The 13,318-nt window shown below is 34.1% G+C and overlaps 1 protein-coding gene across 2 annotated transcripts in view; it reads right to left on the bottom strand.

The window, feature by feature from the left end:
• The window catches only part of LOC126815459 (endoplasmic reticulum aminopeptidase 1), a 50,283-nt gene that overhangs the window by 30,256 nt on the left and 6,709 nt on the right, over positions 1–13,318 (bottom strand). The window contains exon 1 of one of the 2 annotated variants that reach the window (XM_050541110.2): positions 12,254–12,985. The exons of the other annotated variant lie outside the window; for it this stretch is intronic. Within the exon in view, the coding sequence (XP_050397067.1) occupies positions 12,254–12,275 (22 nt within the window). The 5' untranslated portion in view covers positions 12,276–12,985. Of the gene's footprint in view, positions 1–12,253; positions 12,986–13,318 lie in introns of those variants that run through there. 2 annotated transcript variants of the gene reach the window in all.

Below are 13,318 nucleotides of genomic sequence, written 5' to 3'. Positions count from 1 at the left end.
CCTTGATAAAAAAAATATATAGTTTAAGGATGTTTCCACACACACGATTAATTATTCGGGATATTGTATATGTTGTAATATATTTTAAAATTGCTATTGGGGTTTTTTTATGTAGTAAATATGTTTAAAGGGTAAACTGTACTTTCGAGACTATTGTATGTGCTATTATATATTTTAGACAGATTATTTTTAAATCAGTATATCATCATTTGTTTGCAGGGGATACAAATAATTATAAATATATAACAGTATTACCAAATAAAGCTCAATATGGCTGATCTAAAATTATTATCGCTAAATGTTAGAGGTATGCGGCAAAAATTTAAGCGCGTCAAACTATTTATCTGGTTAAAAGAACAGAATGTTGATATTTTTTTCTTACAAGAAACACACAGTACTAAAACTGAAGAAAATCTCTGGTTGCAAGACTGGGGAGGCCACATAGTCTACTCACACGGTAAAAGCAACTCGGCAGGCACAGCTATTTTATTTCGAGATACATGTGATGTAAATATTGTTAGTGAAATAACAAACGAAAAAGGTTATTATACATGTGTTATAATAGATATAAATAATACAAACTATATTCTTATAAATACGTACAGCACGAATACTGATTCTGAACAATATAAATATTTTACTCGTTTACATGAATTAATGTTAAAACTAGAAAATGATTCAAAACTTGATGTTTTTATCGTAGGGGGAGATTTTAACAACATAAAGGACGTAAATGTAGATCGGTCAGGAGGCAATTATAAAGTCAAGAAAAACAGTAGATACACCATTAACAAAATAATACAAAGTTTCGGACTGATAGATATATTTAGAATAAAAAAACCCCTGTTTAAAGAAATACACATGGAGGCAGTCAAAACCTCTTATTCAAAGTAGTATTGACTATTGGCTAATAACAGATAATATTCAAAATTATGTTGAAGAATGTTCAATGAAAGTTAACACAATAAGTGATCACTCAGCGATAATACTAAAATTAAAAATGTCTGAAAATGTACGAGGGAATGGTCAAAGGATATTTAATAATAGCCTAACTTCCGACAAGAATTACTATGAATATATTAAACTGTCAATAAGGAGGTGGGAAAATGAATTTCATGATGAAAAAGATAAGTGCGGACTTTGGGATTATATAAAGTTTAAAATAAAATCTAATACTATCATTTATTGTAAGAAAAAACAAAGTATTAAACGGAAGCTAAAAGAAGAAATTCTAGGACAGATGGAAAACATTGAAAGCCAACTGTTAGATAACATTAAAAACTCAGAGTATCAAACGTTAGTCAATAAACTAGACATAATATATGAGGATGAAACACGTGGGGCTATTCTGAGATCGAAAATAAAGTGGTATGGCGAGGGAGAAAAAAATACTAAATTTTTCCTGAACTTAGAAAAACAGCGACAGAAAAAAACAATTATAAACCGTATTAAAACGACTCAAGGTTACAAAATAACTTCTCCTGAACAAATATTGAAAGAAATTCATAATTATTATAAAAACCTATATGCATCGTGTGATGAATACCTTAATGTAGAAAAAAACGAATTTACCAGCATAAATCAATATTTGCCAAAACTAGATGAGTATCAGAGTGATATGTTAGAATATAAAATAGATGAAGATGAGTGTTTTCAAGCAATTAGAGAATTTAAAAAAAACAAATCCCCTGGAAATGATGGCCTGACGGCAGAATTTTACTCTGTGTATTGGCCACTAATTAAAAATTATGTTTTAAACTCCATTAATTATAGTTTTGAAAACAGAACACTCTCTGCGTCCCAAAAGCAATCAACAATTAAATTAATTCCAAAACCTGGTAAAGATAGAAGCTTACTAAGTAACTGGCGGCCTCTGACCCTAATAAACTGTGACGTCAAAATAATAAGTAAGGTCTTATCCACTCGATTAAAACATTTTCTTGGTTCACTGATACATGAGAATCAAACAGCTTTCATCCCGGGCAGACACATTCAAGAAAATATGCGTACAATTGACGACTCTTTTCATTTGGCAAATTTAAAAAAGATAACCGGTTTCCTTCTAGCGTTAGATTTCAAGAAAGCTTTTGATAGCATAAGTCACAAATTTTTGTTAAACAGTCTTAAAACATACGGTATAAAACGGAATTTTATAAGATTTATACAAACTCTCTACAATAACGTTAATGGCTGTGTAATAAACAATGGCTTCACAACTGCATATTTTCCAATAAAGAGGGGAGTACGACAAGGAGATCCTAGTAGTACGATTTTATTTAATCTGGTGATTGAAACTTTATGCAATTTTATAAGAAATAATAACAATATTTTAGGAATAAAATTTGGTCAAAAATCAATCAAATTACTTGCCTTTGCCGACGATGTGGCCTGCTTTTTGAGTGATTTTAAATCGGCAAGACACCTATACGAAGTACTGAAAAAATTTACCAAAGTGTCCGGATTAGAGATAAATGTAACGAAAACAGAAGCCATAGATCTTAACAGCGGAAGCTTGGATTTTCAAACGGATGTGGAAAGCATTGGTTTCATATGTAAAAATAATGACATAAGAATATTGGGAATTGTCTTTTCAAAGGATACAATAACAACCGATAGAGAAAATTTTGAACCCCAACTAGATGACATAGAAAGTATATTAAGAACTTGGTCGAAAAGAAACCTTACGTTAATAGGTAAAATCCAGGTTATTAAAACTTTTTGTCTATCAAAAATATTATACCCAGCATCAGCCCTAGCTTTTCCTGATTATATTATCAAAAAATTTAATGCAATCGTTTACAAGTTCTTATGGAATGGTTCGGATAAAATTAAAAGGGATGCGATTTGTCAAAATATAGAATATGGAGGTTTAAACATGGTTAGTCTTCAAGAAATGATGACAGCCAGGAGCATATTTTGGTTAAAAAAGATATATACGCCCTGGCCACAAACTTGGAAAACTACCTTTGAATTTATAACAAATAAGTTTGGGGGTGATATTCTACCAGCATGTAATTACAAACCTAAATTAAAATTTTTATCGCCGTTTTATCAGGAACTATTTAGTAACTGGCACAAGATTTATACACAAAAGATCGACTTTTCAGTATCTTTAAAAAATCAACTAGTTTGTAACAATAAAAATATAGAAAATAGTATCTATAACCATAAGTATGAGAAAACATTTGGTAAAGGAAAAATAATCTACTTACATGAATTTATCGGAAATAAAGCGAACATACATATAAAAGATGGGAATGACCAGTTGTATGTAAATAATACAGCGTTAGTAATTAAAAAAATGCTCAAAACCCAAGTGAATCTAAATGACACGCCTAATCGAACGTATAACAAAGCTATAGATGATATCAACAGAAATTTGGAAGCATGGTATAAAAAAGATCTAATAAATATAACTGCTAAAGACATTTATAACCAAATGGTATTAGCTAAATACGAAAAAGCAAAATCAATTACTAAATGGGAGGAAGAACTAAATATACACCAATTTGAAGAAAATGATATAAAAATGATGTTCAAATTAGCTCACCATGTAAATATTAACTCTAAATTACAGAACTTCCAATATAAGTACATCCATAGAATAATTTATACAAATAAATTACTTTGTAAATTAAGACTGACGGAATCAACCCTGTGTTCTTTCTGTCTTTCAGATATTGAAACTGTAAATCATTTGTTTATACACTGTAGTTACACGCAACGAATATGGAACGAAATGTACGAAATTCTTACAAAAGCAAATATAAACGTAAATATAACACAAAAGGAAATTCACCTTGGATGCCTAGATAAATCAGTTTTTGACAATATTAACAAATGGACTTTTGTAAATCAAATAATATTTTTAACTAAGTATTACATATATAAATCAAAAATAGAAGCAAATATTCCTACCCGCGAAAGATACAGAGCATTTTTACAAAGTAAAAAATCCTTAGAACTGGAAATTTTTAAAACTAATAAGAAGATACTTAATAAATGGACATTTTTACCGCATACCCAAATAAAACAGAAATAAACAAAAATTATTGTTATTAAATTATATGAACAACACGGTAGCTAAACGTACTTAAGTCCTTTCAACTTTCGACTTTCATTTCGTGGAAAGGATTTGTACTTTAATCTACCGCTTAACAGCTTAAATTTTCCCTTAAAATGTACAAAAAAGGTCGCTAATAATGTCAAGACTCTGGCCTCCTTAAGGGGAGATAACACATCTTGGAGGGAAACCAAGCTAAATATAATTACACATAATAAAACAGTACCCTTTGAGACTAATAGAAGTAATGTATTCCCTGCACACAATACTAAAGATAATCATCTACTGGCAATAATAAATGAATGTTAAATAAATGATTTTGAAATTGTATGATATAATTATATGTACATATGATGTAATGATAAACCCTATCATGTAATAATACTGTATGATGTACCTGTTATCTGTTATGTAATAATTTTTGAATAAATAATAATTTAAAAAAAAAAAAAAAGAAAAAAAAAAAAGATCTTTGGGTTATAAACATGCATTTCAAGTTTCATTAAAATCAGATCAAAATTGTGACCTCTAGAGGGTCCACAACTTTGATATACCAGATGTTTACACTAATTGTGTACGAGGGGCAGCCATTTTGTCCGGCAGTTTTGGTCCGATTTTCACGAAATTTGAACTTAACTATCCTTAGGGTGTAATAAAACGTTTTTTTTTTTAAATCGGATAAAAATTATGACCTCTATAGGGTCCACAAGCTAAAAATTTGATTTTTCGTACAATCAGGGGCCATAATTCAGGAAGTTACGGACCGATATGCGCGACTATCGAAAGGAACTGAGATCTTTGGGTTATAAACTTACATTTCAAGTTTCATCAAAATCAGAAGAAAATTGTGACCTCTATAGGGTCCACAAGCTAAAAACGTGATTTTTCGTACAATCAGGGGGCATAATCCATGAAGTTTTGGTCCGATACATGCCAATATCGAAAGCAACCAAGATCTTTTGGAGATAAACCTATATTAAAGAAAGACCTGCAATAGGCAGATTTTGCTTTTGCATAATGTATGTTTAAGCTATTTCCCATAAAGCCCTAAAATGTCAGAAGAAATGAAATGAAATAAAATGGAGTTTAACGTCATACTGTTCTGCTCCGACTGGGATAATGAAGACGGGCATACGCCATGCCGTGTGCTATGAGAGAAATTTTGTCAGGGGATTTTTTACGTGCACATATGTACATGGGACCGCCATCTGGCACCACTGAAAAGGCGAAACCATGCCGGAAAATCTTGATGAACTTTCTTGGCCAACACAGGCAGCAAAACCTGCAACCTCCAGACTGGCGAGCCAGCATCTTACTCACTTAGCCACCATGGTTCCCATGTCAGAAGAAAGGTTTAATATGGTGTGTAAGACCATGTCCTATTGAAAGTAATCTTATTATAAATAATCATTTTTGGTCCAGGAATTATTCACATTTGTCAATTTTAAGTTCTGGTCATTAAAATTGTACATATTAGAAATCTAGCTTGTCGTGCCTTTAAAACAGAATATTTGAAAACTGAATTTTATCCTGCATTATATTTCAATAAACATTCTGATTCATTGGTGGACAACATTTTTATCATCTTCTGCTAATCAATATGGAATTTAGACTAAAGTATAGAGGGATATGTCACATTAATCGCTAATATTACATATAATTTAGTCAACTAATCTTGTTAACATAAATTTAAGGACATTGATGACTTAGAAATTGGTGTTGGTGAACTTCAATCACCTACGTTATCGTCTATAACTGTGACATTAAGAGATATTCTAATGTCATTGTTCAGTACAGGTACATCTTGATACTTTGCAAACCCCATCAACATAAATAAACAGGCAAGTAAATGTACTGTAAATATAGACTGAATCCTTTATTTTGGAGGTTTATAGCTAAATAAACTCCAGTTGGTGGCTAGATAAATCTACTATAAATGACATGCCATTATGAGCATAAATTAGTCAACTACTAAAGTTAACACAGAAATTTGTGACCACCTGCTGGTATTCTTATAATAGGCTATATTTTAGTGTTTTCTATGTGGATCAATAATATTATAATTGAAAATCCATAAAAATAACAAAATAGATGAACGCACATATACAGATTGAACAAATTATAAATATAGCCCAAGGTGCACAAATAATGGATCTCAAAGGGACAATCTATTTATATTAAAGCTCCAATACACCATACAGCTAATAATCATTTACCATATTTAAATGTAACCAAAATGTGTTCTGATAATAAATTCATGGTGATATTGATAACCGAAAAATCTCATCTTGAGCTAGATAGAAATGAAAGGTATCTTTGAGAATAACAAGATGGTGGCATGAAAAAACACAAAGTAATGGAAATTTAGATTAGGACTGATTAAATGAATATTTTTGGAAGCAATATGCTTTCTAATAAAGCTACATGTACTTCTATTTGTGTATGTATGAAAGTGTACATGTATATTTGCATTTAATTCTGAATACTTCAACCAGCGGCTGCCAGGCAGGATACGCCCACATTTTCGAGAGATGGATAGAGAACAAGCTAAAAAGAAGGCGATTTTTCGTACAATCAGGGGGCATAATTCAGCAAGTTATGGTCCGATATGCACGAATATCGAAAGGAACCGAGATTTTTGGATTATAAACTTACATTTGAAGTTTGAACAAAATCGGATAAAAATTGTGACCTCTATAGGGTCCACAACTTTGACATACCAAATTTTTACGCTATTTGAGAACAAACAGCGTTCAAACTCGGCCATTCTTAGTGTGTAACGGTGATATAATTATACGTTTTTTTAAATCGGATAAAAATTATGACCTCTATAGAGTCCACAAACCTCAAAACGCGATTTTTCGTACAATCAGGGGACATAATTCAGGAAGTTACAGTCCGATACGCGTGAATATCGAAAGGAACCGAGATCTTTGGATTATAAACTAAAATTTCAAATTTCAACAAAATTGGATAAAAATTGTGACCTCTATAGGGTCCACAACCTTGATAAACCATATTTTTAGGCTATTTGAGAACGAAGGGCGGCCATTTTGTCTGTCAATTTTGGGCCGATTTTCATGAAATTTGATCTCGGCCGTTCTTAGGGTGTAACGGTGATATAATATTACGGTTTTTCAAATCGGATAAAAATTATGACCTCTATAGGGTCCACAAGCTAAAAACGCAATTTTTCGAACAATCAGGGGCCATAATTCAGAAAGTTACGGTCCGAAATGCGCGAATATCGAAAGGAACCGAGATCTTTGGGTTATAAACTTACATTTCAAGTTTCAACAAAATCGGATAAAAATTGTGACCTCTATAGGGTCCACAACCTTGATATACCATTTTCTTACGCTATTTCAGAACGAACGGCGGTCATTTTGTCTGTCAATTTTGGGCCGATTTTCACGAAATTCGAATTCAGTCGTCCCTAGGGTGTAACGGTGATATAATAATACGTTTTTTTAAATCGGGTAAAAATTATGACTTCTATAGGGTCCACAAGCTAAAAACGTGATTTTTCGTACAATCAGGGTTCATAATTCAGGAAGTTACGGTCTGACATGCTCGAATATTGAAAGGATCCGAGATCTTTGGGTTATAAACTTACATTTCAAGTTTCAACAAAATCGGATAAAAATTGTGACCCCTATAGGGTCCACAACCTTGATATACCATATTCTTACGCTATTTGGGAACGAATGGTGGTCATTTGTCTGTCAATTTTGGGCCGATTTTCACGAAATTCAAACTCAGTCATCCTTAGGGTGTAACGGTGATATAATAGAACGTTTTTTTAAATTAGATAAAATTATGACTTCTATAGGGTCCACAAGCTAAAAACGTGATTTTTCGTACAATCAGGGGCCATAATTCAGGAAGTTACTGTCCGATATGCGCAAATATCGAAAGGAACTGAGATCTTTGGGTTATAAACTTACATTTCAAGTTTCAACAAAATCGGATAAAAATTGTGAACTCTATAGGGTCCACAAGCTAAAAACGTGATTTTTCGTACAAACAGGGGCCATAATCCATGAAGTTTCGATCCGATACATGCCAATATCGAAAGCAGCCGAGATCTTTTGGGGATAAACCTATATTTTAAGTTTCGTCGAAATCGGATAAGAATTGTGACCTGTAGAGAGTCCACAAACAATTGTGGACGGACGGACGGACGGATGTCCGTCCGGACTGACAGGGGCGACGGCATAATACGTCCACATTATGAGTTTAGCATTATCTATATATATATTTGTGACTGTCGTTTGTCTGTCTGTCTGTCTTTCTGTTTGTTCGGGGTTGGCGACTACACTAGGTCTGCCCCGAGTCTGAAATTTGGGGTATATGGGTAGCTCGGACCGTGGAGTAACATAGGCCAGGTGGCGTTAGTCAACCACTTCCGGTTTCGGAGTTATGACCCCCGAGCGAAGCCGGGTATCCTGCTAGTATATATATATATATATATTTGTGACTGTCGTTTGTCTGTCTGTCTGTTCGGGGTTGGCGGCTACACTAGGTCTGCCCTGAGTCTGAAATTTGGGGTATAGGGGAAGCTCGGACCGGGGAGTAACATAGGCCAGGTGGCGTTAGTCTACCACTTCCCGTTTCGGAGTTATAACCCCCGAGCGAAGCCGGTCTGTTCGGGGTTGGCGGCTACACTAGGTCTGCCCTGAGTCTGAAATTTGGGGTATAGGGGTAGCTCGGACCTGCGAGTAACATAGGCCAGGTGGCGTTAGTCTACCACTTCCGGTTTCGGAGTTATGACCCCCTCAGCAAAACCGGGTATCCGTCTGTCTGTCTGTTCGGGGTTGGCGGCTACACTAGGTCTGCCCCGAGTCTGAAATTTGGTTTATAGGGGTAGCTCGGACCGGGGAGTAACATAGTCCAGGTGGCATTAGTCTACCACTTCCGGTTTCAGAGTTATCACCCGCAAGCGAAGCCTGTCTGTTCGGGGTTGGCGGCTACACTAGGTCTGCCCCTAGTCTGAAATTTGGGGTATAGGGGTAGCTCGGACCGGGGAGTAACATAGGCCAGGTGGCGTTAGTCTACCACTTCCGGTTGCGGAGTTATGACCCCCGAGCGAAGCCGGGTATCCTGCTAGTGTATTAATAAAGGGATAATAGGAGCAGATAGAAATGTCAGACCCTTAATTTCCCAGTAAACACTCATCAGCCATGCCATTACTATATATATTTGTTAAACATTTCTCCTTCAAATTCGTTACGGTACATGTACCTTGAAATTATATCTGCTAACATCTTCATCAGGTGATCATTACACCTACATCTTATGTTCTTCTCTCTTTAATTTGTCTCCAAAATAAACCCAGGTCCCCCCAAAAATTACCTTTTTCCAACCAGGATTCAAATCTATCTAGATTACCGATATATATATATACCGATATGTATTGAGGTGACAGAGGTGTGTCAGAAATATGAGATAAGCATAAACAAAACAAGGATATACTGATTCACTTACATAACACTGTCATATCCGCAAGGCAAATAGAAAAATATATTGGGAGATAAGACAAATATTTCACATTAGATTTTGATCATTTTTTATAAAATAATGAACCAGCAGCTACCAGGCAGGATACGCCCACATTTTCAAGAGATGGAGATAGAACAAGCTAAAAAGAAAGCAATTTTTTGTACAGTCAGGGGCCATAATTCAGGAAGTTACGGTTCGATATGCACGAATATCAAAAGGAACCGAGATCTTTGGGTTATAAACTTACATTTCAAGTTTCAACAAAATCGGATAAAAATTGTGACCTCTATAGGGTCCACAACCTTGATATACCATATATTTACGCTATTTGAGAACGAACGGCGGTCATTTTGTCTGTCAATTTTGGGCCGATTTTCACGAAATTCGAACTCAGCCATCCTTAGGGTGTAGCGGTGATATAATAATACGTTTTTTTAAATCGGATAAAAATTATGAGTCCACAAGCTAAAAACACGATTTTTCATACAATCAGGGGCCATAATTCAGGAAGTTATGGTCGGATATGCGCAAATATCGAAAGGAACCGAGATCTTTGGGTTATAAACTTACATTTCAAGTTTCAACAAAATCAGATAAAAATTGTGACCTCTATAGGGTCCACAACCTTGATATACCATATTTTTACGCTATTTGAGAACGAACGGCGGCCATTTTGTCTGTCAATTTTGGGCTGATTTTCAGGAAATTCGAACTGAGCCGTCCTTACGGTGTAACGGTGATATAATAATATGTTTTTTTAAATCGAATAAAAATTATGACCTCTATAGGGTCGACAAGCTAAAAACGTGATTTTTCGTACAATCAGGGTCCATAATTCAGGAAATTACGTTCCGATATGGGCGAATATCGAAAGGAACCGAGATCTTTGGGTTTACATTTCAAGTTTCAACAAAATCTGATTAAAATTGTGACCTCTATAGTGTCCACAAGCTAAAAACGTGATTTTTCGTACAAACAGGGGCCATAATCCATGGAGTTTCAATCCGATACATGCCAATATCGAAAGCAGCCGAAATCTTTTGGAGATAAACCTATATTTCAAGTTTCGTCAAAATCGGATAAGAATTGTGACCTGTAGAATGTCCACAAACAAATTGTGGATGAACGGACAGGGGCGACGACAATATACGTCCACATGAAAATGTGGGCGTATAAAAAGATTCTGCATTTGTTATCATTATAGAGAACATTTTTCTTACCTAGAGATCTATACATGTGTATATTCTTCTTATAATCAAATACAATATTTTATAATAGTACATTGTTCACACATGTTATAACTAGTTATATTGATCTTTGTATTACTCTGTTTAAAATATTTCTTTGACATGTCAAATTCAAACTATTTTGCATACATAATGGTAATCTTTTTCTTCTCGAGGCTTAGCATGTGCGTGCTGAATCATAAGGTCTGTCATTGAGTCAACTTGCGTAATTTTAATTCCCTGGTTGTACGTGACAAGGAGTAGGGTCACCTGTCCAACCTCATGGGTTTTCTCCGGGTCCCCCGGTTTCGTCTCACTGCTAAAGACCCCTACGCCCAAGCAAATTATTGAAATAAAATTGAACCATGTTAGTCCCGAAATGACCTAGTTTGTGTCAAGTGGACCTTAAACTTTAATTATTCAATTAAAAATCAGTTTTTAGGTTGCAAAAGTACACCTAATTAATCTTAAAGAAACATAAGTTTCTCTTTCAAGTTTCTCTCCACTATAATTAGACATTGACATAAATAATAATTTGTAATACAAAGACATCTGAGTTTACCTCAATGATAAAACATCTACCATTATAAAAGCACTAACATCACTAATTTCTATTTAACAAGTACATGCACGCTATTAACAAGGAACCGTGCATCACATCATCGCAGCCACATTGAAATTGTGACATTATATCAAATATAGTTTAATGTCGATCATACTTTAATTGGAGTGTTGCCCCCTAGAAAAAAAAAAAGTAGCACTTGGGGCCGAATTCTGGTCCAAAAATCTACATGTACCATTATAAAAGTATTCACTTTGCTCATTTCTATAAAAGTTGACACACATACTAAGCCAAGGGGAAATAATCACATTTTAAAAACTATGTTCAAATTACACAAAATCTAATCCAAACAGCCCTACCTTCATCTATTAAACTACATTCTTCCATTTTGGGCATTGTAAAGATCACAAATATGTTAACAAGGTTACTTAGATCTACATCTACTTTACAGTTCAAATTCATTGGTATCACAGTTTTAGTTATTGATTTTATCTATTAAGCTACATTATATATATATATATACATGTATATATATACTGGTATATGTTGTTGACAATTTTCTAGTATTATTACTATAGAGTGTGCTGTGACAAATGTTGCTTTATTCATACATTATAGCAATTAAATTTATGTTTAGTGTATATTTATATTTCTCATTCTACTCATGAATATTAATTATTTTGTGCTTTTTATATTCAATAGTTATGTCTTTTATACTGTTGTGTTATCTTTCTTAATACTTTATATATAAGCTTACAATATTTATTTTTTTATACTATTAAATGTATGTTTTTAATTTTTATATTCAATACAAACATGTATCTATGTCCTTTATAACGTTAAATCCAGTGTTTGTTTCGTATACCAGCTCTAGCTAAATGACACACATCTTTGTTATACCTGAGGTAGGGTGACCCACCATAAATAAATATCTCCATATATCTCGACAATTTCGCCACAATATTTATATATATGCCAAGCCTCAAATCAGTTTCACACAATTATAGTCATTAAATAAACGATCATGTTGTACTTAATAAGCTATGACCATTAATCATCTATAAATAATAGACTGAAAACTGGTTCCATGTGTCGTCCATAACATCCAGACACTCTTGAGTAAAAGATAGGTTACATGCCCTTGTTTTGAAATTAGTCTCGCTTAACCAGTCTATCGACCATTCTAGGGCTGATTGACAGGTCGGGATAATCAAGACTACTTTTTTACGAAACATAACAGAAAGCTAGAACAAGAAATTGAATTTAGAAATGAGCACGTTAGCTAGCTAAACAATTGTTTTAAGAAGCTTGTAAAAGTAAAATGAAACTACTGCTAGTATCATGTTCCTGTCTAACCTGAGTGCTTCAGAGATATTATTTGTACTAAACCAAAAGATGCCGCTCTTAACGGTACAGTTAATGATAAAGCGATTTAAAAAATGAAACAAACGTAATTTCTAAATCTGCTGTAATAACCAAGAAGCTTAATTTTACTGCTATTCAAAATCGTCAACAATAATTTTTTTACGGCTGTAATAGTTGATAGATTTGTAGAGAATTGCACGTGCCATGGCTATTTATAGTATCACACTGTCAGAAAGTTGGACTCGACACGGCGAATGTGCACGCTTCAGTGGTAGTCTCGAACTATCAGAGGTTGACTGTATTTATGTAGGTGCATGGGCCACCCTACCAGTACCTAATGCATATTTGTTTTTTTACGGTGGCTGATTTAGGACACGCCAAAAAAAAATATCTCGAGCACTCGAGATACTAAGTCGAGCGCTTGAGATAATAAGTTGAGATAGTTAAGTCGAGTGCTCGAGATAATTAAGTTGAGCGCTCAAGATAGTAAGTAGAGTACTCGAGATAATGTCGAAGCTCGGCACGATCGTGCCACTTAGTATCTCAAGCGCTTGATTAGTATCTCAAGCACTCGAGATATTTTTTTTTGCGTGTCCTAAA

Source organism: Patella vulgata, chromosome 3 (genome assembly GCF_932274485.2).
Source record: "Patella vulgata chromosome 3, xgPatVulg1.2, whole genome shotgun sequence".
Classification (NCBI taxonomy): domain Eukaryota; kingdom Metazoa; phylum Mollusca; class Gastropoda; family Patellidae; genus Patella; species Patella vulgata.
The sequence above is the reverse complement of the archived record's forward strand: the minus strand, read 5'-3'. Positions and strand labels throughout refer to the sequence as shown.